The following is a 24,464-nucleotide window of genomic DNA, read 5'->3' on the forward strand; positions in this document are numbered from 1 at the left end:
TTTTTCTGTAAGCATGGCGCAGTCTCTCTAAAAACACACTTCACATCCTATGGCTCATGCTCCCCTCCCTCCATTCTGTGTCCCAAGTTCATGTCCCCTTCCTCCTTCCTTCGTCTGAAGTTTGTACTCCATCCCGAGTCCCAACGCACCCCTCTCCCTCCCTCCCTCCCTCCCTCCATTCTGTACATGCCATCTCCAAGTACATGCCTCCCTCCGGCGGTCTACACACATCCTGCAGCTGAACCAGAAGTCTTCCCTCTGACGCAGGATGTATGTAGCAGCCACTGCTGGTGGCTTTGTGCAGAGAAATGACTGCAGCTGGAAGGAGGTGGGTGCCAGTCAGAAGGTAAACACCCGCCGGAGGGAGGCACATACTTGGGGCACAGAATGGAGAAGGAAGGGGAAGAGGGGCGCATTGGGACACCGAATGTAGAGCAGGACCCCCATTAGTAAGTACGAGTCTGATGTAAGTTGGATGTTCATAAAACAGGGACTTCCTGTAGTACCACAGTAAACTATAGAAATCACTGCTATTGCACTGCCGGCTTTTACAGAGCTTTTGCAAGGTTAAACCCTACCTTGCTGTAACAAACTGATAGACATTTGGAGATACAGCTTACAATTTTGTGCTTTATGAAAGCTATCCCAGGTGTATTAGGAATCATAAGTCAAATTGGATGATTTCTAAAAATGTTTTAGTCTGTCTAGTGCTCCATCCCAATTTAAAGAGGATAGAGATTATTTTTGTGAATTCAAGGATGGGCTTAAGTCAGAAAAATGATGAACAAAGTGAAAATCGAGTTACTTCTGGAAGAAGTCTACTAATAAAATATACAATGGTCAGTCACTGAATTTCACCAATTTCTGGAAGAAGCAACTACAATACCATCATTATGTTAACTTGAGAAAATATTTGTAGGCTCAGGAGGTCAAATCAACTAAATTTATTTATTTATTCAATTTTCTATACCGTTCTCCCAGGGGAGCTCAGAACGGTTTACATGAATTTATTCAGGTATTCACGCATTTTTCCTTGTCTGTACCTGGGGCAATGGGGGGATTAAGTGACTTGCCCAGGGTCACAAGGAGCAGCGTGGGTTTGAACCCACAACCTCAGGGTGCTGAGGCTGTAGCTTTAACCACTGCGCCACACTCTCCCATCCCATGAGGGCTACACTGTTCCCAGGACAGTGGTGTGCATTTTATAAGAGGCTTCAGGTAAAATTGGTGTACTAATATAGGATGGGAGGAATTGGCTTTCCCTGTTCCTAAAGGAAGTAGCCATAAGCAGCAGAATGAGGTGAGCTATGACCCCACCATTATTTTGCCCAAACAATATCAACTAAAATGTTTGAAGGTAGGGCTGAATATTGGTTTGTTTGGTCCCTCCAACCAAAAAAGATGTCCTATCGCCTCAAAGTAGCTATTCCAAGAAGTTAAATTCAGTTTGTTTTTCATGGTGGATATAGATAGAAGTAAAACACTATACAGTACTCCCCCAATATTCACGGGGGTTCCGTTCCAGGAACCCCCGTGAATATCGAAAAACCACAAATATGGTTTTTCGCCTGGGAAGGCAGGAGAGGGCAGCTGGAGAGGCAGGATAGGGCAGCTGGAGCGCCGGCGAGTGAAAGAAATCATTTGCAATATGCTCCGACCGCCTCTTCCTGCACTAAAGTCAGGCTTCACCAATCAGGAGCTGCTTTGACACACAGCTCCTGATTGGTGAAGCCAGACTTTAGCACAGGAAGTCCCAGTCAGAGAAAACCGCGAATGACCAGAGGAACACTGTAGACGTTTGGTATAGGACAGTGATCTTATTTAATTTTTAAGCTGAGGCCATTTTGGATATTAATGAGCTGAAGGAGAGTTGCTAGATACCTTCTTTATATGGGGTCATGACATTGCAAACCTCTGCATGTCAATGACCATTCATCCCTACTAGCGCAAACACAAAAGAAAAACTGTTTTGACTTACAGGATCCATCTAAATAGTATATACTTTCAGTATATGCTTATAGAAACAAAACTGTACAAATAATGCATTGCAAAAAAATACCAGTTAAAATTAAACCTCTCATGTAACCAGTATCACTGTACCTCTTCGTGGTAATTTTTCTGCCGTTAACAATTTTGCTAGAAGTAGATACTGATCTGAAGTTTCCCATCCCAGAACCACCAAAGGACGATGAAGAAAATGAGGTAAAACCGCCATGCCCCAGTGAGCCAAATGAAGTAGAAAAACCTTATGAAAGGGGGGGAGGGAGGGAAAAAAAAGAATGTTGATTTATGAAGTCATGTGCATAACTATTTGAAAGGCCAGGGAAAAAGTTTGCTCTCAAATGGACTCCAATTAACTAAATGGTAACACAAAAAATCAGAATAAATTTTAAATATATATATATATATACAGTGGTACCTTGGATTACGAGCATAATCCGTTCCAGGAGCATGCTCGTAATCCAAAATGCTCATTTATCAAAGCGAGTTTCCCCATAGGAAATAATGGAACCTCGCTTTGATGCGTTCCCCCCCCCCCCCCGAGAACCGGCATTGCTCCCCTCAAAGGCCCCCCCCCCCGCGATCAGGCACCCCCCCTGCGTCCGGCAACCCCTGCCTCGAACCGGCACCCCCCCGCCACAATCCGACCCCCCCCCAGCCACGATCTGACCCCCCCCGCACGATTGGGCACCCCCCGCCACCACGATCCGACATCCCCCCCGACACAATTGGGCACCCCCCCGCCACTTTTTACCCTCATCTGGGCACTCTTGAAAATCGGCTTCCTCCTCTGCTGGGCCTTGAGCATCTGAGCATGCTCAAGGCCTGCGAGTTCACGTTCAGAACATGAACTCGCAGGCCTTGAGCATGCTCAGATGCTCAAGGCCCAGCAGAGGAGAAGGCCGATTTTCAAGAGTGCCCAGATGAGGGTAAGAAGCGGCGGGGGGGGGGGGGGGGTGCCCAATTGTGTCGGGGGGGGGGGGGGTCGGATCGTGGCGGGGGGATGCCCAATCGTGTCAGGGGGGGTCGGTTCGTGGCGGGGGGGTGCCCAATCGTGGCGGGGGGGGGTCGGATTGCGGGGGGGTGCTCGTAAATCGAGCCATGCTCGGTTTCCGAGGCACCGATTTTGCAAATGTTTTGCTCGTCTTGCAAAACACTTGCAAACCGGTGCACTTGTAAATCGAGGTACCACTGTATATATAAAACAAGACAAGATGCACTTAAAATACATCTTAACATTCAATACATGACAAACTAAGGTTTAGATTTTTTGGCAATAAACAACTCTATAATAGATCAGCATGTAAAATATCCATTAGAGCAGGGCTTGACACACCCCAGGGGCCAAATTGTCATGGCGACCAAAAAAAAACCCAAAATTACACCTGGTGCCTGGGGTTGGTGTCAGGTCAAAATCGCGGAAGACAAAGGCGTGCACCGACAACTGAGCGCAATGCGGAGGTGTGTGCCGAAGAAAATAACTGTTTTTAGGGGCTCCGACGGAGGTGTGTGGGGGGGAACCCCCCCACTTTACTTTATACAGATCGCGCCGCGTTGTGGAGAGTTTGGGGGGTTGTAACCCCCCCCACATTTTACTGAAAACTTCACTTTTTCCCTAAAAACAGGGAAAAAGTTAAGTTTACAGTATAATGAAGGGGGTTACAACCCCCAAACCACCCACAACGCCGCCGCGATCTGTATTAAGTGGGGGGCTCCCCAACAAAAAACCCCGTCGGAGCCCCTAAAAACTGTCATTTTCTTCAGCGCGCGCCTCAGTCTTGCGCTCAGTTGTCGGCGCACGCCTTTGTCTTCCGCGGTTTTGTCTATGAACCCTGGGGTTTGCAGGCTGAACCCAAATACCTCTCCTGCTTCTTCCCTATCCCTGCTTCATCATCAGTTGCAGCAGTCACAAATACATGTCTGCAGCCAGCCCCAGAACTGTTCCTCTGCTGCATCCTGCTCCTGAGCACAGAAGTTGCATCAGCTGGAGGCTGGAATGCGATAGAGGAACAGTTCTGGGACCAGTTGCAGGCAGCATATGTATGCTGCTGTAGCCGGCAAAGAAATAGAGATTAGGTTCTTAATTTGATAATATATTTTACAGTAGATAGAAATGGTATGCCTTTTACAGTAGATAGAAATGGTATGCCTTAGGGTACTCTGCCCATTTTCACAAACATACTGCAGAAAAGCACAGTTACTTACCGTAACAGGTGTTACCCAGGGACAGCAGGCAGATATTCTCACATGTGGGTGACTTCATTCATGGAACCCCAATACAGATACTTTAAAAGTGCATCGCCACTTTAAGATTTTTAGAAACTGTGTGATAGCATGCACCGTGCATGCGCGAGTGCCTTCCCACCCAACGTAGCTCACGACTCCTCAGTTCATTAAGCAAGCTAAGAAGCCAACCAGGGGAGTTGGGTGGGTTGTGAGAATATCTGCCTGCTGTCCCTAGATAACATCTGTTACGGTAAGTAACTGTGCTTTATCCTAGAACAAGCAGGCAGCATATTCTCACATGTGGGATCCCTAGCTTACTAGAATGGGATTGAGGGAGAGTTGGCCAATTGAGAAAACAAATTTTGTAATACTGCATGGCTGACGTGACCATCCCATTTGGAATAAGATTCCAGACAGTAGTGTGATGTGAATGTGTGAACTGAGGACCAAATAGCAGCTTTACAGATTTTATCAATAGGAGTGGAGTGAAGAAAAACAACTGAAGCTGCCACAGCTCTGACTTTATGGGCTGTGCCATGACTCCCCAGTTGTAGCCCAGCCTGAGAATAACAGAAGGAGATAAAAGAGACCAACCAAGTGGAAATCGTTCTCTTGGATACTGGACGCCCTAACTTGTTAAGATATGAGAAGATGTTCTATGCGACTGAGTACTGTGCAAATAGTAGGCCAAAGCCCTTTTGCAGTCCAAAGAGTGAAGAGCTGTTTCTCCAGGATGAGAATGAGGCTTAGGAAAGAACACTGGAAGTACAGCAGATTGAGGTGGAATTCATTGACAACCTTTGGAAGAAACTTCTAAATCGTGCCAAACGAACCTAGTAATTGAATTTTTTGATTGGGTGACCAGAGAGCTGGATCTAAGACATATGCTAGATGTAATTTACTTAGATTTCAGAAAAGCCTTTGATACAGTTCCTCATAGGAGGCTGTTGAACAAACTTGAAGGGCTGAAGTTAGGACCCAAAGTGGTGAACTGGGTTAGAAACTGGCTGTCGGACAGATGTCAGAGGGTGGTGGTTAATGGAAGTCGCTCGGAGGAAGGAAAGGTGAGTAGTGGAGTCCCTCAGGGTTCAGTGCTGGGGCCAATCCTGTTCAATATGCTTGTGAGTGACATTGCTGAAGGGTTAGAAGGAAAAGTGTGCCTTTTTGCAGATAATACCAAGATTTGTAACAGAGTAGACACCAAAGAGGGAGTGGAAAATATGAAAAAGGATCTGCAAAAGTTAGAGGAATGGTTTAATGCCTGGCAACTAAAATTCAATGCAAAGAAATGCAGAGTAATGCATTTGGGGATTAATAATTGGAAGGAACCGTATATGCTAGGAGGAGAGAAGCTGATATGCACGGACGGGGAGAGGGACCTTGGGGGTGATAGTATCCGAAGATGCTGGGCTATATAAAGAGAGGCGTAGTCAGTAGAAGGAAGAAGGTATTGATGACCCTGTACAGGTCATTGGTAAGTATTGTATTCAGTTTTGGAGACTGTATCTGGCAAGGGACGTAAGAAGACTTGAAGCGGTCCAGAGGAGGGTGACGAAAATGATAGGAGGCTTGCGCCAGAAGACGTATGAGGAGAGACTGGAAGCCCTAAATATGTATACCCTAGAGGAAAGGAGAGACAGGGGAGCTATGATTCAAACATTTAAATACTTGAAGGGTATTAATGTAGAACATAATCTTTTACAGAGAAAGGAAAATGGTAAAACCAGAGGACATAATTTGAGGTTGAGGAGTGGTAGATTCAAAGGCAATGCTAGGAAATTCTACTTTATAGAGAGGGTTGTGGATGCCTGGAATGCGCTCCCGAGAGAGGTAGTGGAGAGTAAAACTGTGACTGAGTTCAAAGAAGCGTGGGATGAACACAGAGGATCTAGAATCAGAAAATAATATTAAAAATTGAACTAAGGTCAGAACTGGGCAGACCTGCACGGTCTGTGTCTGTATATGGCCATTTGGTGGAGGATGGGCTGTGGAGGGCTTCAATGGCTGGGAGGGTGTAGATGGGCTGGAGTAGGTTTTAACGGAGATTTTGGCAGTAGGAACCCAAGCACAGTACCGGGTACAGCTTTGGATTCTTGCCCAGAAATAGCTAAGAAGAAAAATTTAAAAATTTAAATTGAATCAGGTTGGGCAGACTGGATGGACCATTCGGGTCTTTATCTGCCGTCATCTACTATGTTACTATGGATGAGAAGCATCATTTTGTCATGGTAGAACACTGTGAAAGGAAGATCTACTACCAGTGCTTGAAGTTCACTGACTCTTTGAGCTGAAGTAAGGAAGATGAGAAAGACCATCTTCCAAGTAAGGTACTTGAGATGAGCCATAGCCAATGGTGCTAAAGGAGGCTTCATTAATGCAGCAAGAACCACATTGAGATCCCAAACCACTGGATGTTTGACACTGAAAAGCCCATTCATGAATCTAGACATAAGAGGATGAGCAGTAAGAGGTTTCCCATCGACTGGTTCATGGAAAGCATTGATAGCACTGAGATGAACTCTAATTGAAGTGGTTTTGAGATCTGAATTGGATAAATGTAATGTAATGTAATTTATTTCTTATGTAGAAGATACTTCAATACTGAAGATAGAGAAGTGGATGAAGAATACACAGGGTAGAAAACCGTATCCATTTCTGCTGGTAACACTGCTGCATGGATGTTTTTCTGGATGCTTTCAATATTAGTCTGACAGGCTAAGAAAGATGAAGATCAGCCAATGTTAGGCTGAGAGCTACCAAGCTGTCAGGTGCAACGCTGCAAGATTAGGATGCAGAAGAGACCTGTGATTCTGTGTGAGAAGAGATGGGAAAATTTGAAGAAGTATCGATTCCTTCATACTGAACTGAAGTATCAGGGAAAACCAGGGTTGTCTGGGCCACCAAGAAGATATACGAATCATGGTAGATGTTTCCCGCTGGAGTTTGACAAGCGTTTTGAGAATGAGGAAAAGCATAGAGAAACTTGTGAGTTCGATCCAGTAAAAAAGCATCCTCTTCCAGACAGCGAGGACAGTACTGCCAGGAGCAAAACTGAGGCAGTTTGTGGTTGAGGGGAGACACAAACAAGCCTATCTGAGGAGTCCCCAGTTGAGAAAATATGGGATGCAGAGCTGAGTGTCCATTCGTGTGGTTGCAGAAACCTGCTGAGTCTGTCTGCAAGAGAATTCTGTTCCCCTTGAATGTATATTGCTTTCAGAATATATTGCGAGCAATGGCCCATTTCCAAATCTTCTGGTCCTCCTGACAAAGACAGAGGAACCCTGTGCCCCCTTGCTTACGTAGTACATTGCAACCTGATTGTCCATGCGAATAAGGACGGTGTTGGTCACAATGTGCTGAAAAGCTCTGAGAGCACTGTAGATCACTCCGAGTTCCAACAGATTTATATGACAAAGGCGATCCTGGGCAGACCAGTGACCTAATGTGTGAAGGCCAGATGAGCTCCCCAAGCATAAGTGGACGGGTCTATGGTCAGAAATTTCTGATGAGGTGATGTATGGAACCCCCTCTGGACAGACTGGAAGTTAATCCACCACTGCTTTGACTGTTGAAGCAAAGGAGTGACTGTAATGTGTTCAGAAAGTGGGTTGAGCGCTTGAGACCACTGAGAAGTGAGAGTCCTTTGAGGTATCCTGAGATGAAGTCTTGCAAACAGAGTAACATGCACTGTGAAGCCATGTGACCCAATAGTACCATCATCTGACTGGCTGATACTGATGACAAATGATAAGTCTGAGTGTAAAGCAGAATCAAACTGTCTTGTTTCTGCTGTGGTGGAAATGCTCTGAGATGAATGGTGTCGAGCAGAGCTCCTATGAATTGCAGAGTCTGAGATGGCTGAAGTTGAGATTTGGGAAAATTGATTTGAAACCCAACTGTTGAAGGAATAGAATTGTCATGTAAGTTGCTGTCACCCCTTGCAAGGTAGGGTCCTTGATCAGCCAGTCGTCCAGGTAAGGAAAGACTGGAAGGCCCCGAGACCTTAATGTGGCTGCCACTACCACAAGGCACTTGGTGAATTCTCTGGGAGAGGATGCAAGGCCAAAGGGTAGTACTTTGTACCGATAATGGTGTTGAGCCACCTGAAAATGGAGAAATAACCTGGAGGCCGGATGCGCTGGATGTCAATGTAGGTTTCTTTCAGATCCAGAGAACATAGACAGTCACTGCGATCTAAGAGGGGATATAAAGTTGCCAGAGATAACATCCACAACTTTTCCTTTTCTAGAAACTTGTTGAGGCCTCTGAGGTCCAAAATTGGATGAAGACCCCCCCACAAAAAAAAATAAATCTTCTTCGGGACAAGAAAATACTGGGAATAAAACCCCTGGTTCCTCTGACTTGAAGGAACCTTCTCAATGGCATTGAGAGGGCGAAGGGATTCTATTTCCCAAAGAAGAAGGGACATCTGCTGAGGATGAGAAGACGACTTTCTTGGAGGATGATCTGGAAGAATGTTGATAAAGTGGTGGAGAGTATCCCTCTTGAATGACTTTTAGAACCCAGAGGTCTGTGGTAATCAGTTCCCAGCGAGGGTAAAATATTTGAAGCCGGCCTCCGATGGGTTGATGAAGAGGTGTTGATGAAGAGGCTGGGATAAAGGAGCAGCAACTCTGCTCTCCAGAAGCACGTCAAAAAGACTAAACAGGCTTAAATGGAGCTGCGGCCTGGGTTTTTTGAAGGCACTGTTGCTTCTGTTTCTTCTGCTGTGGTCAAGTATTAGCAGCAGGTTTTGAAGAAAAACGCCTTTGATAGGAAGACTTAAAAGGCTTGAAAGTTGAAGATTTCACTAAGGCATCCCAATGTTTTTCATGATCAGTAAGCTTTTGAATGGCATTTTCAATAGTCACCAAAGAGCTCATCACCCAAGCATGGAATATTAGTCAATCTGTCCTGGAGGTTGATATCCTTATCAGAGTCTCTGAGCCATGCTAGACATTTTTCATGTTTCTTGTAGCGTCTTTTTAGTATGTTAGATTGTAACCCGTTTTGTGTATTTTTTGTTTTGTATCCCACACTTTTTGAATGATGTCTTAAGGGTCTTTTGAAGCAGCTGTCGCGAAACGCATCAAGACCCAGAGCCTTTACTGCAAGTTCTTATAAGCACAAAGCACAGTTACTTACCGTAACAGGTGTTATCCAGGGACAGCAGGCAGATATTCTTAATGCATGGGTGATGTCACCGACGGAGCCCCGGTACGGACACTTTTAACTAGAAAGTTCTAGTTGGCCGCACCGCGCATGCGTGAGTGCCTTCCCGCCCGACGGAGGAGTGCGTGGTCCCCAGTTAAGATAAGCCAGCTAAGAAGCCAACCCGGGGAGGTGGGTGGGACGTAAGAATATCTGCCTGCTGTCCCTGGATAACACCTGTTACGGTAAGTAACTGTGCTTTATCCCAGGACAAGCAGGCAGCATATTCTTAACGCATGGGTGACCTCCAAGCTAACAGAGAGGGAGGAGGGATGGTTGGCCATTAGGAAAATAAATTATGTAACACAGATTGGCCGAAGTGTCCTTCCCGTCTGGAGAAGGTGTCCAAACAGTAGTGAGTAGTGAACGTGTGAACTGAGGACCAAGTGGCAGCCTTGCAGATTTCCTCGATGGGCGTGGAACGGAGGAAAGCCACAGAAGCAGCCATAGCTCTGACCCTGTGGGCCGTGACAGCACCTTCCAGTGAAAGACCGGCCCGAGCATAGCAGAACGCAATGCAGGCAGCAAGCCAGTTGGAAAGCGTCCGCTTAGAGACAGGACGACCTAGACGGTTAGGGTCGAAGGACAAAAAGAGCTGAGAGGACGAGCGGTGAGCCCTGGTACGGTCAAGGTAATATGCAAGGGCACGCTTACAGTTCAGTGTGTGCAACGCCTGTTCCCCAGGATGAGAATGGGGCTTAGGGAAAAAGACAGGCAACACAATAGATTGGTTGAGGTGAAAGTCCGAGACCACCTTGGGAAGGAATTTAGGATGGGTGCGCAGAACCACCTTGTCATGGTGAAAAACAGTGAAAGGTGGGTCGGCAACCAGTGCATGCAGCTCACTAACCCTCCTGGCAGAGGTGATAGCAATGAGGAAAAGCACCTTCCAGATAAGAAATTTGAGCGAAGTCGTGGCAAGAGGCTCAAAAGGAGGTTTCATGAGGGCAGATAAAACCACATTCAGGTCCCAGACGATTGGGGGAGGCTTCAGAGGTGGTTTGACAATGAAGAGGCCTCTCATGAATCGGGAAACCAGGGGATGAGCCGTGAGAGGTTTTCCGAGGATAGGCTCATGAAACGCCGTGATGGCACTGAGGTGGACTCTGATTGAAATGGATTGAGGCTAGCGTCAGACAGAGAGAGCAAATAGTCCAGTACAGTTTCCACCGCCAAAGAGGTGGGATCGTGGTGATGTAGGAGACACCAAGAGGAGAACCGGGTCCACTTCTAATGGTAACATTGGAGGGTGGCCGGTTTCCTGGAGGCATCCAAAATACGACGGACAGGCTGAGACAGATTCTCTGGAGAGGTCAGCCCGAGAGAAACCAAGCTGTCAGGTGGAGCGAGGACAGATTGGGATGCAGTAGAGACTGATGCTGCTGTGTAAGTAGAGTAGGAAACACAGGAAGAGGAATGGGTTCTCTGGAGCTGAGCTGGAGCAGGAGGGAGAACCAGTGTTGACGAGGCCACCGAGGGGCGATGAGAATCATGGTGGCTCTGTCCCTGCGGAGTTTGAATAACGTCCGCAACATCAAAGGCAGTGGAGGAAAGGCATAGAGGAACCGATCCGTCCAGTTGAGCAGGAATGCATCCGGGGCCAGACGATGAGGAGAGAATAGTCTGGAACAGAACTGGGGCAGCTGATGGTTGTGAGGAGCTGCAAAGAGGTCCACCTGAGGAGTGCCCCAGCGAGTAAAGATGGAGCGGAGTGTGGGAGGATCCAGAGTCCACTCGTGAGGTTGAAGGATGCGGCTGAGATTGTCGGCCAGGGAGTTCTGTTCGCCCTGGATGTAGACAGCCTTGAGGAGGAGACTGTGGGCCGTGGCCCAGGTCCAGATGTGGATGGCCTCCTGACAGAGGAGGGGAGATCCGGTGCCGCCTTGCTTGTTTATGTAGTACATGGCGACTTGGTTGTCTGTGCACAGGAGAAGAACCTGAGGGTAGAGAAGGTGCTGGAAGGCCTTGAGAGCATAGAACATGGCTCTGAATTCCAGGAAATTGATGTGATGTTGACGGTCCAGAGTCCCTGGGTGCGACGATCTCCCATGTGAGCTCCCCATGCATAGGGGGAAGCATCCGTGGTTATGATCATGGAGTGAGGGGATAGATGAAAGAGTAGACCCCTGGAAAGATTGGAGGAGTTCAACCACCATTGAAGAGATTGCTGAAGAGACGATGTCACAGAGATGGGATGAGAAAGAGGATCCATGGTCTGTGACCATTGGTTGGCTAGAGTCCATTGAGGTGTTCTGAGGTGGAGTCACGCCAGAGGAAGCACATGGACCGTCGAGGCCATGTGACCCAGGAGGACCATCATCTGTCGAGCTGGGATGGAATGATGAAGGAGCACCTGATGACAGAGGTGGAGCAGGGTCCGCTGTCGGTCGGAGGGGAGAAACGCCCTCATCAGAGTGGTGTCGAGAACTGCTCCAATGAACTGAAGTCGCTGTGATGGAAGCAGGTGCGACTTGGGGTAGTTGATCTCGAACCCCAGGAGATGGAGGAAAGAGATGGTGTGATGAGTGGCTTGGAGCACAAGTGGAGACGTAGGTGCTTTCACCAACCAATCGTCCAAGTAGGGGAACACCTGGAGGTTGTGAGACCTGAGGAAGGCTGCCACCACAATAAGGCACTTGGTGAACACCTGGGCGATGATGCAAGGCTAAAGGGGAGCACTTTGTACTGGTAGTGACGGTGTTGTATCTGAAATTGGAGGTAGCGACGTGAAGTCAGATTGATTGGGATGTGAGTGTAGGCCTCTTTGAGGTCTAGGGAACATAGCCAGTCGTGTTGAGAGAGAAGAGGGTAAAGCGTGGCAAAGGAGAGCATTCTGAACTTCTCCTTGACCAGACACTTGTTGAGGTCCCTGAGATCGAGGATGGGACAGAGGTCTCCTGTTTTCTTGGGAACCAGGAAGTAGCAGGAGTAGAATCCCTGACCCCTTTGGTTCGAAGGCACCTCTTCGATGGCATTGAGAAGAAGGAGGGATTGGACCTCCCGCAGGAGGAGGAGGGATTGGGAGGAGTGAGAAGCAGACTCGATGGGAGGATTGTCTGGTGGAAGAGTCTGGAAGTTGAGAGAGTAGCCGTGGCGAATGATGTTGAGGACCCACTGGTCCGAAGTGATGACCTCCCAACGGCTGAGGAAGAGTTGAAGACGTCCTCCGATAGGCTGAGGAAGAGGTAGCGATGGTGGGAGACTGGCTATGCCCTGGAGAAAGGAGTCAAAAGGGTTGAGATGGTTTTGCTGGAGGAAGAGGCTTGGCAGGCTGATGAGACTGTGATCGGGCCTGAGGTTGATGTTGGTGACGAGGACGGCGAGGCTGTTGCTGAGGCGGGTTGAGAGGTCTGGCCGAGAACCTGCGCTGATAGGAAGACTGTTGTCTGTAGGGGCGAGCAGGTGGAGTCTTCTTTTTAGGTTTGACCAGAGTGTCCCACCTGGTCTCGTGTGCTGAGAGCTTTTGGGTTGTCGAGTCTAGGGACTCCCCGAAGAGTTCGTCACCCATACAAGGTGCGTTAGCCAGGCGGTCTTGGTGGTTAATGTCAAGGTCAGAGACTCTCAGCCATGCCAAACGGCGCAAAGCAACAACCATGGCAGATGCTCGAGAGGTCAGCTCAAATGAGTCATAAATGGAGCGAACCATGAACTTCTTGAGTTGGAGAAGGCTGGAAATATGTTGCTGGAAGAGGGGGACCTTACGTTCCGGAAGATATTTTTGTAAGGAGGAGAGTTGTTGCACCAGATGCTTCATGTAGAAGGAGAAGTGGAAGGTGTAATTGTTTGCTCTATTTGCTAACATTGCATTTTGGAAAAGGCGCTTACCAAATTTATCCATAGTTTTTCCCTCTCTGCCAGGAGGGTGGAAGCATATACACTGGAACCCTGAGATTTTTTTAAGGTGGACTCCACCAGGAGGGATTCGTGGAGCAATTGAGGCTTGTCAAACCCTGGGATTGGAATGACCCGGTACAAGCTATCCAGTTTGCGAGGGGCCCCGGGAACAGTGAGGGGAGTATCCCAGTTTTTATAAAAAGTTTCCCGTAAGATGTCGTGGACGGGCAATTTCAAAAATTCCTTGGGAGTTTGCTCAAAGTCTAGGGCATCGAGGAAAGCCTGAGACTTTTTAGAGTCGGACTCTAATGGGATAGAAAGAGCTGCTGACATCTCCCTAAGGAATTTAGAGAAAGAGGACTGCTCCGGTTTGGAAACGGTGTCAGCCATGAAGGGTTCTTCGTCGGTCAACGAAGCGTCCTCTTCGGTACCGTGCGGGGAGTCTTCCCATAAGTCTGGGTCCCTAACATCGGGGTGTGCACGTCTGGACGTCGGTGTGGAAGGCTCGGTATGGCGGGTCTTTGAGAGAGATTTGCCTGAGTGCACTGAGGCAGTACCGGGTGAGGAAGACCGATGTCGTTCCTGGGACCGGGAGGGGTCGGCAGCGGCACGGGCATGCACTGTAGGCGGTTCAGCCAAGAGTACCGGCATGGAGGTATTAATCGGTACCGAGGGGGTCGACACCGATGGGACAGTGCGAGGCTCGGACCGGTCCTGTACCGGAAGGTGCGGGGCCAGCAACGCCGGCAACAGTTGTTGTAGTTGTTGTTGCAGCTGCTCCTGTAATTGGGATTGGAGTATGGCTGCGATGCGGTCATCCAGAGGGGGCACCGGTACCGCTTTTTTCTTCTTCGGTACCATAGGTGCCGTTCTACGCTCCGATGATGAGGAGGCCGATGACGAGGCACTCACCGATATCGGAGCGGAGCGTTTACAGGGTCGGTGCGGTGCCGAAAGGGTCGGCGTCGCGAACGTGGCAGGAGGGCGTTCCAGAGAAGTGGAAGGCTTCTTAGCCGGCTTACCTGGGCCCAGCGACCCTGAAGAAGGATCCGGTGCCGTCGACGTCGCGGTAGGATCCGGTACCGAACAAAATATTTTGTTGGATCTGCCTATTTTTTAAAGTGCGCTTTTTAAGCGTAGCACAGCAGACCGATGCTCTGAACCCAAGCACTGGAGGCACCAATTGTGCGGGTCGGTGAGAGAGATCGGGCGTGCACACCGCTGGCACTTCTTAAAGCCCGGTTGAGGGGGCATGAAGGGAAACATGGCCTCCGCAAAATCGAATCCGGAGGCCTGTATGGTGGCAACAGGCCCCACCGGGGCCGGCCTGAAAAAATAAGGAAAACTCGATGAGTTTTTTTTTTTTTTTTTTTTGAAAGCAAAAATAAAGGAATCCGAAGAAGAAAAATCGAAAAAAGTGAGAAAATACGCGAGCAGGAAGGCAAAAATTAGTTTTTCAACGGCCGTTGAAACACATGCGTCTTCTTCGCTCCGCGGAAACGAAGAAACTAGGGACCACGCACTCCTCCGTCGGGCGGGAAGGCACTCGCGCATGCGCGGTGCGGCCAACTAGAACTTTCTAGTTAAAAGTGTCCGTACCGGGGCTCCGTCGGTGACGTCACCCATGCGTTAAGAATATGCTGCCTGCTTGTCCTGGGATAAAGTAAGTTTTTTTGTATTCTTTGAGCTTTGCCGTTAGTAAAAACCTGTGCAATGATGGAAGTGTGAAGCCACAGCATTTAACAACCGGGCTTGTCCCAATGTTTAGTCTGAAAATTACACAAGTTCTGAGCAGGGCTTGGCATTAGTGACAAGAGTTGTCATATATTTTTGGACATTTAATGTGTATCTTCAGTTTCTGTGATATTATGTTATATCAACCTGTAATGTTCTGTGATATTATGTTATGTCAACCTGTAACTTGTTCTGAGCTCTTTGGGGATACAAAAACGAATTAATATAAATTAATTAATTAAATAAATATGCTTGCGAGAAAGGACAGAGAACCCTAAGGTTCAGCATACAATTTTTATTGCACTGGAACATTGGTTTAGAAGCGCTGCAGGGCAGGGGGAAGTAGAAGAGAAGGAAAGGAAAGATGCAAGCAGCATGTTCAAAATGGAAGGAGGAAGAGAGGAGTCAGAAGAGTTGTTGGACTCTTCTGAAACCCCCTACCCCCAAGTTCTTGGTGGACTCACTGAGGGGTATCAGGAGGGTTGCTGGACTGGCATTGGGGAGGGAATGGAAATAAACTACCTTGGGGGGAGAGGAGAGTATACCAACCTACCTAGGAGGGACCCAGAGAGAGAGGGAAGACAGTGAGAGATGTGGGACTGTGGGAAATAGAGGGGATGGAGAGGAGAGAGACAGATATTGAACCATGTGGGAAGAATAGGACAAATGTTGGCCCTTGTTGGACAGGTAGAATAAGCTGGATAGGGACACAGAAGGAAGATAGTGGGCATAGGAGGAGCATAGGGAAAGGAGCACGGAGGGTATTGCTATATAGGGAGAAGCTAGACACACAGGACCAATGCTGAACTGGGGGGTGAGTTAGGGACACAGGGGGCCACCTAGGGTCAAGGAGACCGATGGGGTAATGTTGGACATGGAGAGATAGGTGGGTGATGCTGAACATAGGGACATCATAAAGAGATAGAGGATAATGGATACTGAGAGAGGAAATGTCGTATGGACAATATTGGAGGGGTGGGGAAGGAGAAGCAAAAGAGGTCGACTGCTGGCTGTTAAGTTTTTGGGCTGGCTCCTAGATTTAATAAAATATTTGTCAAGGCCTGCATTAAACATATAAAATAATGCACTCTCCATATCTGATTGAGTGTGCAGCCTCAAGGCAGATTTCTTCAATCGATCCTTAACATTTTACAGAAATATATGCATCGCTTAACCAAAACCTATGTATGTCTGGGATTTAAGTGCAATTTCTCCTTCGTTTAGTAGATACATTACATGCACAAGTAAAAAACAGCAGCAGAGGGCATGTACTTTTAATTGTTTTGAAAAATTTCAAAATATGGAATTTTTTTTTTTTTTATTACCTGTGTCAAATGGAGAAAAACCACCACCAAAACCAGGAAATCCACCAAAGGCTGAAAAAAAAGACCCACTGTTTCTACTTCTGTTTCCTCGCTGACCTCTTCGATTACCAAAAAAGTCTTCAAACGGATCCTCTGTAGGGAAGAAAACACCCAATTTACTCATACAACTAAGAATAAAAATTTGAGCATATGAAGTAACAACTTATAGGATGTCATCTGTATGCTTTACTCAGTGTGTGTTTGAACTTTCAACAACAAAAAAAAAATGGTTAGTGTGATGAGAAGAAACCCCAAAGGGCAAGAACAAACAAAAAGTTGATTTATTTATTCAATTTTCTATACCGTTCTCCCAGGAGAGCTCATAACAGTTTACATGAGTTTATTCACGTACTCAAGCATTTTTCTCTGTCTGTCCCGGTGGGCTCACAATCTATCTAATATACCTGGGGCAAAGGTAGATGTCCAACACAATGTTTTCTAACAGAAGAGATTTATTCAATCAAAATGTATTGTCTGTCTCGACATGGTCAACGAGTAGGGTTAAATTTCAACACTGTATGACATTGTGTTAAGTCAAAGAGTTAATACATTTTGACTGAATAAATCGCTTCTATTGGTTGGAAAACATTGTGTCAAACCCCTACCTTTTGTCTGTTTGCTGCTTACTGTGAGCCATCTGCTGCAGAATCCATTCTATTACATAATATGTTAGCCCCTAAACTAAACTTTAGGTTTGTATACCGCATCCTCTCCACAATCGTAGAGCTCGTCACGGTTTACAGGAGTTGGGAGAGAAAGGAACTCCAATAAAGGTTAAAGGATAAAGTAAGAAGAAGAGGGCTTAGTATGCCAGAGATGGAGTAAGTATTATATTTTTGAGAATAGCAAGGTTTTCAGATGTTTGCGGAAGAGTTGGAGAGAGCTCAGGTTCTGAAGAGGGGAGGTAAGGTTGTTCCAGAGCTCAGTGATTCTGAAGGGGAGGGAGGTCCATAGTTTTCCTGCATGGGAAATGCCTTTTAATGAGGGGAAGAATAGTTTTAATTTGTGGGTGGGTCTGGTGGTATTAGGATTTGAGGAGTTCCAAGAAAGTGGGATAAAGGGATGGAGGATGTCGTGTAGGATTTTGAAAGTTAGACAGGCGCATTTAAAGTGGACCCTGGCGTTTATCGGAAGCCAGTGAAGCTTGGACAGGTGTGGTGAGACATGGTCGAATTTACTTTTTGCGAAGATAAGCTTAGCCGCAGCATTCTGAATCTGCTGAAATCTATGAAGGTTTTTCTTGGTTAGGCTTAAGTAGATAGAGTTGCAATAGTTCAATCTGGAAAGGATGATGGATTGGACAAGGACGGTAAAGTGTTTTTTATGGAAACAGGATCTCACTTTCCTCAGCATGTGAAGTCTGAAAAAGCATTTTTTTTACCAAGGAATTGAGGTGGTCGTTGAAGGACAATGTAGAATCAATGATGATACCCAGAACTTTGCTTGAGAACTCAAGCTGCAGAGTAGAGCCAGAGGACAGTGGGATGAAGGTGGGTAGTTGGTCTAATTTTGGGCCAAGCCAAAGTTTTGTTTTGGACTCATTCAGTTTCATTTGCACAGTGTGGGCCCAGGATTGGAGGTTCGTTATACAGGAGGATATGTTCTCCGAGAGGTTGGTGAGGTTTGAGTCAGTCTCGAGGAGGACGAGGATGTCATCAGCATAAGTGTAAATTGTTTCTAGGGGGGATAGATGGAGGAGTTTTAGGGAGGACATATAGATGTTGAAATGAATGGGAGAAAGAGGTGAGCCTTGCGGGGCTCCACATATCAGTTTCCAGGGGGCGGATGAGGTGCCATTCAAGTTGACAGTGTAAGAACGAGAACGTAGGGATTTTGAGAACCAGTCTAGGTCTGTGGAGTTAAAGCCTATCTCAGAGAGTTGGTAGACTAGAATATCATGATGGACAACATCAAAAGCAGCAGAAAGATCGAATTGTAGGACGGCAAACTTATTTTGAGAGTGAAGTTGTTGAACCTTTGAGATTAAGGAGGTCAGTAGGGATTCGGTGCTGAAGTTGGGATGAAAGCCATATTGGTAAGGTAGGAGAATAGAGAATCTCTCTAAATATGATGAGTTGGGTAGATATGATGGACTCTAGCATCTTGGTTAGGAGAGGGATATTTGCTATTGGGCGATAAGCTGGATGGTGTAGAGGGGTCTAGGTCAGATTTTTTCAGTAGTGGGGTCAAGGCAATATGGCCCATTTCTGGAGAAAAAAGACCCGAGTGTAGGGCGGAATTTATGAGTTTAGTAATAGATGAGATGGCCTGTGCGGGAAATTTCTCGTATAGGTAGGCGGGAATGGGTCTAAGGAACAGTTGCAGGATTTCAGTTTGAGGCAGAGTTTGAAGACCAGGGATTCGGATACGTGCTCAAAGGTAGTCCAGGATCTGTCGACTGGGATAGGGTTGGAGACCGTTAGGGTAGAATTGGAGTCGGTGGGCACCAGAGAGTTGTAGGAGACTGTAGGTGGGAAGGAGCATTTCAAGGTAATGACCTTTTCGTTAAAGAATTTTGCCAGAACATCGGTTTGAGGGAGAGGAGGGGAGCAAGGTGGAGTCTTTTTTGGAAGTTAAGGAGCGTCAGATGTTGAATAGTGTACTACTCTGGTTGTTGGATCTGGAGATTTTGTCACCGTAGAAGTTCTTCCTTGCTTTTTTTTAGTACTGTATTGTAAAACTTAATATTGACTCTCCAGGACTGTCTATCTATAGGGGATTTAGATTTTTTCCATTTGCGCTCCAGAGCTCGACATTTCTGCTTCTCGTTCTGTGATATAGGAGATACCAAGGGGCCTTACGGGAGTAGGAGATGGTTTTAGTGGAAAGAGGGGCGAGGGAGTGGTAGGTGGACTCTGAGAGAGCGACCCAGTTATGCCAGTTGGTTTCTGAGTCTGCAGGCTTAGGAATGGAGGAGAATAGGTTGAGAAATTTAGTCCAAAACAGATCGCTTGTAATTTTTTTGCGGAAGGTAATGGAATTGGAAGTGCGGGGTAGAGCCCCATAATGCGACATGAAAATGGGGAGACAGAAAGCCCCTAAGAAGTGGTCGGACCAGGGGACATGTTCCCAGCGAGTGATACCGGCTGAAGTTTTGTGGGCAGTAAGATCGAGGAAACTAATGAGATCTAGTGTGTGCCCCTTTTCATGGGTTGGGGATGGTGCGGGGGGGGGGGGGGGGGGGTTTGAGCCAAGGGAGGTGAGGAAGCTAATAAATTCAGTTGTATCCTTGCTGGTGATGTCTAGGTGGAGATTGATATCCCCAATGATCAGTAATCTTTGAAATTTGAGGAAGGCATTTGTTATAGTCTTGAGGACGAGTTCGGAGGATTTGTTCCAAGGGGTAGGTGAGCGATATAGAAGCAGGATACCCAGTGGATGAGGGTAGAGTTCATCGTTGACAAAGGCTAGCATATATTCTAGTGAGGTGTGATTACCCTTTTTGAGGAGTTGGACATCGAAGAATGATTTGTAGAGAAGTGCCAGGCCATCTCCTTTACAGTTAGTTCTGGGAGAGAAGAGGCCTTGGTAGCCATGGGAGCAGAGTTTGTTTTGTGTAAATAGGTCATCTTTTGTAATCCATGATTCCGTGATGCATAGGAATCCAGGGTCAGAATCCTCGAGTAGGTCCTTCAAAATTTGAATCTTGTTGCATGCAGATCTGGCGTTGCAATAAAGTGTTGGGACTGGGGTGAGAGAGTCAAAGGCGTGGTTGAGGAGATTAGCAGAGGAAATAGGCTTTAAAGAGGCGAGGTTGGTTCTTCGAGGGTTTTTTTTGGAGGGATGGTTTCTGGTGCGTATCAGCATGGGGATTCTGAGGCCAGGGCAGATATTACTGACACTTGCGGAATTGAGAAGGTTGGGAGAGGGAAGTATTTTTTTTTTTTTAAATGTTTAAATGATTTTTATTATTCCAGCAGTAAGAAGCAAATACAAACAGTAGTACCATTCAGGAAATAACATTTTCAACAATATAATCAGTTCCCCTCCCAACCCCCCCCTCCCCTCCCCTCCCCAAGAATCCATGGCCAGTCCAACAGCTGAGAGTGGGAATAAAATCTTAAAGATTCAAAAGTCTACTGCGAGCATGCGGTGTGAGGTCCTGCCAGAAGTAGTCCCACACCTGACAAAATTTGCGACCCGGGCCAAGAGTCAAGTCTCCCACCATGCGTCTCTCCAGTGTTGCGTGCACTATCATTAGGGATCTCCATTGTGCATATGACGGGGGTTCACGGGAGAGCCAGTTGGTGAGGATGGCTTTTTTTTTTCCCATCAAAAGGGCTCTGGAGATAAATGCTGACATTCCCCTGGGTTTGGGCGAGGCTATATTATAAAATCCAAATAACGCCCTCGGTTGCGGAAGTCATCGCCTTCCCCAAAGCGATGTGGTATATAGGCCAAGATGTCTCCAAAACTGTTGGATTGCGGGGCAGGCCCAAAACATGCGGCTCAAAGATGCGTGAGTCTGATTGCATTTTGGGCAATAATGTGACACAGTAATCCCCATCCGGGCTGCACGTTCCAGTGGAATGTAAAGTCTAAGAACAATTTTCAATTGCATTTCCCAGTGAGTAATATTGGGTGACACCTTCTGAATGTTCTTCAGGACCCGTAACTGTTGAGCAGTCAACTGGCAATGCAAGTCCTCAGCCCACGCTGTCGCTAATATATCCAGATTCGTACTTGGTTGGCAATCCCGGATCCCCACAAAATGAAATCGTAGAGGAATCCTCTGTTGGGCTGAAAGGCTGAAGAGTTCCGAAAGTGCCTCCCTGCAGACTTCAGTAAGGGCAGCCACTGGGAGGGACTGAACATAGTGGGAGAGGGAGGTATTAAGCAGAGGGTGGTATTGAGAGAAGAGCAAAGTAGGAGGAGAAAGAGCCATGAGGGTGGCTTCATGGTGAGAATTGGGGAGCCTTTGGGGGTAGGGAGGCAGGACCTGTTTGAATTCGCGTGCAAGTTGTTTTGGAATGGAAGAAAGGCTCGGTGTGGACACAGGGAAGAGCTAGGGACTTGTTTAATCTATGAAAGATGGTTTAATATAGGAGGGCAACTTGGCATCTAATTGAGGCTGGTAAGAGAAGAATGGCGGTGTGACTTAAGCGTCAGTTGTTTGTTTGTTTTTATTTATTTATTTTATTTTTGGGAGAGCTAGGTTGGAGAAGAGCTAGGCAACTTGGGATCTAAACAAGGAGAGGCTTAGGACAGAGCCCGATTCTTAGTAGTGAATGCAATTTAGTATATACACTGGGCTGGACGTCTAATCAGGGTAAAACTTAAGAATATGCCCAACTGATATCTGGTAGTTTCGTGAGAGACTGAAGCCAGGGAGGATCTAAGCAACTAAGTAGGGAGAAGACTTAGACAAACTTAGCAAAACCAAGGTGGAACTTAGCATATAGGTAAGGAGAAAACTTAGCATTGAACGCACTTAGCAACTGGATAGTGTCGTGTAAGAACTTTGAACAAGGTCAGGCATAGCATGAGGTCCCGTCAAGGTAAATCAGAAACAATCCTTCATGCTTAAGAGGTGTGAGGCAGAGGAAGGAGAAAAAAGGATGGAGGAGAGCTTCCTCCTTCCTCTGCCTTGAGGAGTCGCTGAGGGGAGAACTTATGATGGCCCTCAATGGGCTGAGGAGGAATCCGGGAATCCAATGCTGAAACGGGCAGAGTCTGCCTGAACAATCCTGCATAGGCAGGAAGCTTTTTCGGCAGTCCCCAGTGGGCTGGAGGGAACAGGGCTCTGAGAGAGCAGATGCAGAGCCGATCCCTCCAGCTAGAGCGGCGTCGGGCATCGGGACAAGATGGAGGAAAGCTTCCTCCTTCCTCTGCCTTGGAAAGTAGCTGGGGGGAGAAACTTTCGGCAGCCCTCAAAGGGCTGAGAAGAATCCGACGCTGGAATGGAATCTGACGATGAAGCGGGCAGAGTCAGCTCGAACAATCCTGCACAGGCAGGAAATTTTTTGGCGGTCCCCTTTGTGGCAGTCCCCAGGGGCTGGAGAGAAACAGGCCTCAGAGAGAAGATGCAGAGCCAATCCCTCCAGCTAAAGCGGCGTCGGAAGGAGGGACAAGATGGAGGAAAGCTTCCTCCTTCCTCTGCCTTGGAAAGTCGCTGGGGGAAGAAACTTTCAGCGGCCCTCAAAGGGCTGAGAAGAATTCGACGCTGGAGTGGAATCCGACGATGAAGCGGGCAGAGTCAGCCCAAACAATCCTGCACAAGCAGGAAGCTTTTTCGGCGGTCCCCTTTGCGGCAGTCCCCCTCAGATAACTACTCAGGATGTTTGCATTAAACTACCCTACTGAAAAAACTATGAAGCAGATAGCACAGTTACTTATTGTAACAGATGTTATCCAGGGACAGCAGGCAGATATTCTCACATGCGACGTCATCCCCAGATCCCCGGTACGGACAGCCGTACAAATGCAACTTTAGAAAGTTTGTGACTGACCGCACCACGTATGCACGAGTGCTTTCCCGTGCCTTCCCGCGGCTCCGGCTCTTCAGTTCAGTAAAACAGCTAAGAAGCCAACCAGGGGAGGTGGGTGGGTTGTGAGAATATCTGGCTGCTGTCCCTGGATAACACCTATTACGGTAAGTAACAGTGCTTTATCCCAGGACAAGCTTGCAGCATATTCTCACATGTGGGTGACCTCCAAGCTAACCAGAATGGGATGGTGGGAGAGTTGGCCTTTTAGGAAAATAAATTTTGTAACACTGCTTGGCCTAAGTGCCTATCCCATCTGGAATAAGATTCCAGACAATAATGTGAAATGAAGGTATGAATCGAGGACTAAGTAGCAGCTTTGCAGATTTCATCAATCGGAGAAGGAAGAAAAGCTACTGAAGCTGCCATAGCTCAAACTTTATGGGCTGTGATTCGACTCTCCAGTTGCAGCCCAGCCTGAGCATAACAGGACAAGATGCAAGCAGCCAACCAATTGGAAATCATTCTCTTGGAAACAGAATGCCCCAACTTGTTAGGATTAAGAGAGATAAAAGGCTTGGGAGATGATCTATGTGATTTAGTCCATTGCAAATAGTAGACCAATGCTTGTTTGCAGTCCAGAGTATGAAGAACTGTTTCCCAGGGATGAGGCTTGGGAAAAAATACTGGAAGTCAATAGATTGATTCAGGCAGAATTCAGTGACAACCTTTGGCAAGAAGTTTGGATAAGTGTGTAGCACTACTTTGTCATGGTGGAACACTGTAAATGGTGGATCCGTCACTAAAGCTTGAAGCTCACTTACTCTGCAAGCAGAAGTTAGAGAAATGAGGAAAACTACTTTTCAAGTGAGATATTTGAGATGAGCCAAAATCATTGGTTCATAAGGAGACTTCATCAATCTAGCAAGTACCATATTAAGATCCCAAACTACTGGAGGTGGAAAATGTCTCTGCTAGGAAGAAAAGGGCTTATAAGGTCTGGTAGTGGATGTCTTGGGTTTCGGTTTAAGTAAGGAATCCAAAGACTTTTCATGGGTGGAGAGCTTTTGAATGATATTCTCAACTGAGTCCCCAAAGAGTTCATCTCCAAGACAGGGAATATTGGCTAACCTGTCTTGGAGGTTAACATCCATATGAGCAATTCTGAGCCATGCCAATCTCCTCATGGCTACAAACATAGAAGCAGCTCTGGAAGATAATTCAAAGGCATCATACGCAGACTGCACTAAGTGTTGTCTCAACTGAGTAAGGGTGTTAACTATGTGTTGGAATTCTGTCTTTCGGTGAGAAGTGATTTCAAATATTTTTATTGAGTTTTCAATAACATAACACAAAATACCCAAAAGGGAAAACAAATGAGAAAAACACAGCAAGTAACAAATGAACTGTAAGGTTCAACTGAACCAATCAGAATTCCAAGTGGATTACAAACAAGTCATCTCATAGAGAAACATATTGAAAGACCAAAGAGTCCAGAAGGACCATCAGAAAACCTGAGGAGGAGGCAAATAAGGAAGAAGGAAGAAAGGAGAAAAGGGAAGAGAGACAAAGAGGCGAAGAGAAGAGTGAAGAAAAAGGAAAATGGAGTATGCGGGACGGACATCCCAGCCCCCCTGCGGGGAAATAAATAAGGAAATTAAGTATAAAC

General features: G+C 46.9%; 1 protein-coding gene across 2 annotated transcripts in view; it reads right to left on the reverse strand.

Annotated features, from left to right (window-relative positions):
• Positions 1-24,464, reverse strand: part of DNAJB6 (DnaJ heat shock protein family (Hsp40) member B6) — a 308,250-nt gene that overhangs the window by 149,544 nt on the left and 134,242 nt on the right. For both annotated transcript variants that reach the window (XM_033931602.1, XM_033931601.1), the window contains 2 exons: positions 16,332-16,463; positions 2,101-2,245 (listed from right to left, as the gene is read on the reverse strand). In XM_033931602.1, the coding sequence (XP_033787493.1) occupies positions 2,101-2,245; positions 16,332-16,463 (277 nt within the window). The remainder of the gene's footprint in view (positions 1-2,100; positions 2,246-16,331; positions 16,464-24,464) is intronic.

The sequence above is a fragment of the Geotrypetes seraphini genome, chromosome 2, assembly GCF_902459505.1.
Source record: "Geotrypetes seraphini chromosome 2, aGeoSer1.1, whole genome shotgun sequence".
NCBI lineage: Eukaryota > Metazoa > Chordata > Amphibia > Gymnophiona > Dermophiidae > Geotrypetes > Geotrypetes seraphini.